The 7,793-nt window shown below is 47.9% G+C and overlaps 1 protein-coding gene across 23 annotated transcripts in view; it reads right to left on the bottom strand.

Annotated features, from left to right (window-relative positions):
• The window catches only part of ZNF438 (zinc finger protein 438), a 222,298-nt gene that overhangs the window by 45,202 nt on the left and 169,303 nt on the right, over nt 1-7,793 (bottom strand). The window contains exon 6 of one of the 23 annotated variants that reach the window (XM_028495239.2): nt 7,744-7,789. The exons of the other annotated variants lie outside the window; for them this stretch is intronic. Within the exon in view, the coding sequence (XP_028351040.1) occupies nt 7,744-7,789 (46 nt within the window). The remainder of the gene's footprint in view (nt 1-7,743; nt 7,790-7,793) is intronic. 23 annotated transcript variants of the gene reach the window in all.

Consider the following 7,793-nt stretch of genomic DNA (forward strand, 5'->3'; position numbering starts at 1 on the left):
ACAAGGATAATTATGTAATCTGTTGTTTTCCTTTTTGGCTTTGCTACTATGAAGTTCATGGGTAAACTGACTGGTCGATCACCTCACAACAGTCACCCAAATTGATATGCTACATTTGCTTCACCTTCCTGCATAATTTAATTCATTTTTTACTTCTATTTTCCCAGCCTTTAAGTTCAGACGTCTTTCATGTTAAGCCTCATCTCATCTTTCTGGAAGAAGTACTGACGTAGGTTGTAAGTATTGATAAATATACTAAATCAGAACTGGTAACAGTCTGCGGAGAGCTTAAAATTATTGAAAGCTTCTGGTTGCCTAGGGACAAGGCTTATTAAATCATTCCACTAACAATCACAATGCTCTTTGCATCTACACAACCTGCCAGGGGTGAGGGAGGGAAAAAAGAAGAAACATTGGGTGATTCTGTCTAGGCCGTACTCCTAAGTGATGGAGCACACAATATTTATAGCGAGAAGAGCTGGAAGAAAGGCTATGCTGGCCTTAATTAGTCTCAAGTCCTCTTGAAAGAGTATGTGACGATAACGCATCGCAGCACGAGACACGTCACTTGTCTTGCTCGAGTCTGTGTAGTCGGCTCTTCGTCCCCGGGCCAGGGCCCAAGTCCTCGCAGGGGCCTCCAGGGCCTGGTGCCCTCGGCTCCCGGGAGCCCTCTGACCCGCACTGCCTCCAGGCGAGCCAACTGCCCCCCGCCCCCCGCACGCCCTCCCCTCCCCCGTGGCTGGTCCTTGCCTGCACTCTCACCGCCCTGACTGCTTCCCTAGGTGACCCCCGGTACTTGCTGCAGCATTCCCTTCAAGTTTTGTTCAAACGGCCTCTTCGTGATGAACTCTTCCCTGAGCGCCTCAGTAACCTGTACCCCATTCTGAGCTCCCTGCCCCCACTTCCTGTTTTAATCTTCTCCCGCACACGCGCTCACGGACTTCATTATGGTCCGCAGCCCTCCGCCCCTGGAGTGAATTCCTTGAGTGAGGGGAGTCTACCTGCCTCTTCAGGGCCTGGAACAGGGTTAGGCATGGGCTCAGAAATCTGATAATTGTTTGTTGAATTTGTAAGTGGTATTTGTGATAAAGTGACCAGTGGCTGAAAGAAAGAAAAAAGAAAGAACATAACTTAAAAGCAAACTTGAACAATGCCAAGTTGCTTTGAAAATTTGCCCACTGCCAGCATAAGGAAATGGGTTTGCACCATGATTTGAAAACAAAACAAACAAACAAACAAACGTAAAACCAAACCAAACAACAACAAAACCTTTTAAGATAAAGGGGAGAGGCGAGGCCAACTGACGAACCACCTGAGGAACTAACAAGAGAGACGGTAAGTGATGCTGTTGGGATGCGAAGCCCACAAATAGTGGCAGAAACAAGCAAGCTCTGGAGTAGACATCGCTTTAAAGAAAACAGACATGCGAGGAGGGAAAAAGACGGGGATTAGAGTGAAGAGAGGAGGAACAGCTAGAAACAGAAAACTGACCCTCAGAGGCAGAGAATGGCAATGTCAGCACGACGAGGAGAAGAAATAACAAAGAATAGAAGATGCAGCTGAAGCGACGACCGGTGGTCAAGGTCACGTCGAAGTCCCGGAAGACTCCAGCTGGGAAGGGGCTTCCTAGGTTTTATGACCAAGTGTAAGAAAGCAACCTTCTGACAGTTAAGGTTTCCAGCAATGAAACCAGCTATCTTTATTGAGCCATTCCAAAGGGGAGGGAGGGAGCTAATTATGATACGTATAAAGTGGATGTGCTTCAACTGATCTTCAAGAGTTCCTCCAGGGCTTCCCTGGTGGCGCGGTGGTTGAGAGTCCGCCTGCCAATGCGGAGGACACGGGTTCAAGCCCCGGTCCGGGAAGAGCCCACGTGCCGCGGAGCAACTCAGCCTGTGCGCCACAACTACTGAGCTTGTGCTCTAGAGCCCACAAGCCACAGCTACTGAGCCCGTGAGCCACGACTATCGAAGCCCGCGCGCCTAGAGCCCGCGCTCTGCAACAAGAGAAGCCACCGCAACGAGAAGTCCGTACACCGCAACGAAGAGCAGCCCCCGCTCGCCGCAACTAGAGAAAGCCCGCGCGCAGCAATGAAGACCCAACGCAGCCAAAAATAAATGAATAAATAAATTAAAAAAAAAAAAAGAGTTCTTCCATTACAGTGGAAATAAAATCAGACACGAAGAGCAATGGCAGCGTCAAAAGAAAAGGAGGCCGACTGTGGTCCAGGAGCACAGGAAACTCTTCAGGGTAACCAGCTGTCCCGCAACAGAGAGCACTGATCGGTGAGCAGCCCGGTGGCCTGAGACCACAGAGCCCTGGGTGGCAGGTATGGGGCCTGCCACACAGAGTGATCCTCCTCAGGTTCCCTGCAATTCGGAGAAGCGGGTGCTGGCGTAGAAGAGTGTATCAGCTGGCCTCATGACCACTAATCCCAAGCTAATCACGAGAAATCTGTGGGGTGAAAAGACAAGGCCTTGCACAGGAAACTACCTTGCTCACGCCTGCCCGCATCTGTCGGGGAGGACATACAAGGTGGGTCTTCACGAAGGTGGTGCCAAGTCCCACCTCCCAGGGTCATTAATGATGCAGGGATAGCGAACGAAACGACGCCTCGGAAGAAAAGCGAGGCAGGAGAAAGACGGCGAGGCCACAAAAATAGAGGGAAAAAAACCCCTAGGAATTACTAAAACGTCCAGCAACAGGGTACTAATACAATACTCACCCAACCATACAACGGAATACTATGCCACAGTGGAAAAGAAGAATGAGTTAGACTGATATGGAATACTCTCCAAGACGTGAGGTTTATCGTACGCCATCACTTGGATTTTTAAAAAAAAGCACTGAGAAACACACACAAATCTATTCCTGTATACACACAGACTACCTCTCAAAGGAAACCAAAGAAACTGGTCTTAGTGTGGCCTTCGGGGTGGAGCCACCGGGGGAGGTACAGGTCGGGGTGAGATGAATGTGTATTTCCCACTGAATACTCTCTGGGCCTGGCACACAGGAGGTACTTACAAATATTTTTTGAACGAATAAAAGGAAAATGAAAGTTTCCCTTTTGGATCCGTTGTGCAAAGGGGTATCCGTGGGGATACCTGTGATGGGTAAGTGTGCGTCCGTATGTAAATGACTGTGTCCAGATGACACCTTGAGAGCCTCTCGGGTTTTTACTTTCCTTGCCTACTTAGTGATAAGAACTGCTAATGATAAGGCAAGTAATCGAATCGTCTGACAGGCAGTTCATCACTACCCCCCAAGGTTCAGCCCTGGGAAGCATCACAGCTCATTACCTCCGAAGGACAACCGAAGTCCTGAGAACTGTTCCTCCCAACATTTGGCTCTTTAAAATAGAACAGGGCAGTCTGCGATAAAGGTCAGTTATGCTATAATAACTACAGGGTTTTTCTTTTTTTTTTCTTTTTAAAGAGGTTTGAACAATAGGAGTGTTTAGAGAAACTGCAAATGCCATTAAGTTTTTTAAAACACTGAGACGTCTGATTGTGGGAAGTCTTTCTTGGCCATGTAGCTGCAACAGTGGTTTATTCCACGACACATTTACAAGGCCTCTCCCAGATGGTGTGATCTAAACCCCGTCACCTGTCACCTACTAAATTACAGATTTCATAGCACTGTGCACTAAATGGTAAGTCGAAATTTCCACTGACATTCATCATTTCTGGAAATCCTGTGGAATTACCCATAACACAGTTAGAGAGACCCACAGGACTCTCAGGCACTAAACGTGGACTTTTTTAAACTGAAAACATAAACGGCTCAGTCAGTAAAATAAATTTTTGCACAGTTCTACGATGCAAATACTTAGGATTTTAAAGGTGGACTGTTTTTAATATGTTAAGCATATTAAACAATTATTTTGAAGAGTGACATTTACAGTTGGTGAGAATTTGATCTAACTGTGGATTAAAGGAAAACGAGGAGGTAATGAGTCCTTATTATGGTCTAGTCTCTGTGCTGGTCTCTTAATTGAATCCTTATGCAAACTCTGCAAATCAACATTATTGTTCCCTTTTACAGATGCGGCAAGAAGAGGCTTGAGGAAGCTAATTACATGCCCAAATCCACACAACCCAGGTCCGTCCCATTCCAACGTGAAGCAATGACCTTCCTTCCTCTCCTTCATCCTCCCCTCAAAAGGGGGAAAATTCTCTACAAAACTGCCCGAATTAGCTCCAAAATGTAATTTTTATCTCTGAATTCTAAGGAGAAGAAAAAAGAAAATTTGAAATAGCAATGGCTTGTCGTATCTCCAAACTTCAATGACCATGAAATGATTCTTTCCAACAGCCCGCTTATTAGAGAACTGATGAAAAGGTGATAGTCACCGGAAGGTAAAAGCAGATATTCCAAGTTGAGTTTCCCACTTCCTGTCCACAGGGTTCTGACAAATCCAGAAAGGCGGCCACGTCTCTGTCTGGAGAAAGCACCGTGTGCGTCCTCCTCCATCTCCTCCAGAGCACGGCGCCGGTGCGTGTCGGCTGCCCTCACAGGCGGCGGGGGGCAGCTGGGGGCCCAGTGGCACCACGCGCCCTCACCTGAGCCCGCCCCGTCAGACCGTTCCGCAGCGTGGCCCCGCGCACAGCGTTAGGACACGGGAGCGCGGGGCAGGTGACCGTGCGGGAGCTGCAAGCAGCACACTTCCTGGTTTCCGCCGGCACGAACCGGGCCCGCGGCGTTGCTTCTGAACAAAGTTCTTCCTGCCCGACGCTTGGCTGGCTCGGGCACGGTCCCCTCATTCCATCTGTGGGGACCCGAGGGCCCGCGGCTAAGTCGGAGCGCAGAGCAGGTGGAGAGAGAGGGCCCCCGGCTCCTGACGCAGCCCCTGGCTCCAGGCTCAGAGCGAAAGTGTTGCCAAGTCTTGTTCACAAAAGAGCCAAAACCTTTAGGGCTTGTTTAGGTTTTCATTTTATTAAACTGAAAAACCCATCTTCAGTTTTACTGGTTGGCAACCCTGTTCTCCCTCCCACTTGGCTTTCCAATAATAAGTTCCAGTTGGGGTCCAGACTGTTTCCCAGGATGGTCTCTGGTTAAAACAAGCATGGTAAAACCCCGGAGAAACCGAGATGAAAGAGACGCCTCAGAACACAAGAGAGTTCAACTTAATTTTGTTGAAATACCTACAAACACGTGGCGCCATCGCCCACCCGTTCCCCCGCACGTCCCGGCTCTGCGGCGCCATCTCCAGGGCTGTACTGCGTGCTGGCGGGAGAGATGGCACACCGTAAAGCGTGCGGGCAACACAGGCCAGCACAGGGTGCTTTGTCTGCAAGGACTCGGGATGCCAAGCATCACTCTAGTCCACACATCTACAGCACTCGGCCCGCCTAGAGTCACTCTACCAGGAGCCCAGGTTCAGGAAACCTGACACTGTACAAAGGAAGCAAGCATATTCCCAATTTATGTGTCAGGTACCGTGCAAAATACTTCGCACGCATTATCTCCTTTAATCCCCACAACGCGCTGAGTTAGGAATTACTGTTATGTGCATTTTACGGATAAAGATTTTGCAGCCAGCGGGAAACAGGCTGGAACTCAAGCCTTGGCCCACGTGACGCCAAAGGCTCTTCCCAGCTCTCCCTGCTGCCTGGAAGCTATTACGCATGGAGACAGTCACCACCACAGTCTCTAGTGGTAAGATCATGGGTTTGGGGATTCAGACAGATGTGGGTTCAACTCCTGTCTCTGTCTCGCGGTTTGGGAGAGTCACTCTCACAGCCTGAATGTTCCCGTTTATGAAATGGGCATAATAGCATCTGGTCGCTGTCAGGATTAAATGAAGAAAGTGCCCATTAAACGTGCCAGGGTAGTGCTTACCACATGTTAGATCCTCAGCAAGTTTCCTACCTTCTCTTGCCAAGAAGTATGAAGCTCCTGACATTTATTTTTGGTGGGAGGAAGAAACGCACAAATCTTGACCGTGAATCATACGGCGGCCGCAGCACTGAACCCTTAAACGGGTGTTTCTTTTGAGAGGTAAATCAAGGAAAGCGGGAAGGAATAACTATTACTTGTGAATGAAGCTCCCCAAAAACCTGTAAAGCACTTCTCTCTGGCCTCTCTCTGACAGCTCACGTAGTACATCTGATGCAGCCTATCAGGCTCTCTTTTCCCTGCCCCACCCCCCAATTTTTGCATCCAGTTGACAAAGTGCCAATCAGATGAACAGTTCTAGTGAATAGGAGTGAACATACGTGCACTGTAAAGAGCTGTTTTCTGGGGACACCCTCTTCTGCTTTTGTTTATATTGAGTATTGATGCTATAACTGCTGTTGTTCTCCAGCTTAGCAGGGACAAAACTCCCCTAGTGGCCCTTCTGGGGATGGGGGTAAGCCCAGGTTTCAGGGGTCCTGGGAGGGACGGGGTCTAGAGTGGGACTAGCGACTCTGGCCACATCTCAGGAGGACGGTGAGAGCAATGGCCACGGGGTTTCTCAATTCGGAAGAGAAAATACGGGGACTCTCAGAAGGTGGGGCAGGGCAACCAGAACTTTGACAGCACTTGTAGATTTCAGTATGCTGCAGGGGTGGGGGGGGTGGGGGAATCATTAAGAAGTAAGTTTAAGATAGCTTGTTTATAGGAAGAAAAGTCTGGCATCCAAAGAGGGTCTGTAGCCCATAAAATTGAACAAATTAGATATGTGAATATGTCATGAAGCACGGGGAAACAAGCATTCTTTATGAACAAATTTAAAAGCCGGTTACCTAAAACATTAACGGCAATAAAAGAAAAAAAAATTACACAATGTGGTTTTTGTTAAATCCAAGTAGCTAATTATTCGTTTTGGGTCATATAATTAATGTCCCAAATAAAAATTTAAAAAGCACTACATTTAGAATACATTTTAGGGACTTCCCTGGTGACGCAGTGGTTAAGAATCCACCTGCCGATGCAGGGGACACGGGTTCGAGCCCTGGTCCGGGAAGATCCCCCATGCCGCGGAGCAACTAGGCCCGTGAGCCACAACCACTGAGCCTGCGCTCTAGAGCCCACGTGCCACAACTACCGAAGCCCACACGCCTACAGCCCGTGCTCCACGACAAGACAGGCCACCGCAGTGAGAAGCCTGCGCACCACAAAGAAGAGTAGCCCCCGCTCGCCGCGACTAGAGAAAGCCCGCGCGCAGCAACGAAGACCCAACGCAGCCAAAAATAAATAAATAAATAAAATAAATTTATTTTAAAAATAAAATAAAGTACATTTCAATAATGCTCAATTTCAGTGAATTTCTCCTTCATTTTAATTAAGCCCCCTGTATCAGTCCTCATTTCTGGGAGGAACTATTTTTAATTTCAAGTGCTTCTGATGAAAAACAGTTGAAAACTATGAAATATTCTTATTTTTAATGCATTGAGAAAGATGAAGTTATTTATCTTTTTGGCAAAAAACAAACCCCAGAAAACTGTAATGTGAGCAAGATTTTATTCACTATTACAAAGCAGTCAACTTGGTATCTTTACCCAAATCTAAGAATGACTGAGTAGCACCAGAATTTAACTAAGAGCTAATGATCTATATGAGGAACGCAAAGCAAGACAGAGGGAAGCTTTATTAAGCCCGTCCTCCCGTTACTCTTTTTGCTGGTAACGTTGCTAGCATTGTGAACGTTCAGTTGAGTCCACAGCTGAAGCTGAGAAGGCCTTGCTAACTGAACCGCATCCAGGTGAAAGCGGCAAATCACTTCGTTTGACACACTAACTCCCATATAACGAATACCTGCACGTGCTGTCTTTCCAGGAGATTCCGACTTCTTCCGAGTCAGCTGT

The sequence above is a fragment of the Physeter macrocephalus genome, chromosome 11 (genome assembly GCF_002837175.3).
Source record: "Physeter macrocephalus isolate SW-GA chromosome 11, ASM283717v5, whole genome shotgun sequence".
In the NCBI taxonomy this organism is placed as follows: Eukaryota; Metazoa; Chordata; class Mammalia; order Artiodactyla; family Physeteridae; genus Physeter; species Physeter macrocephalus.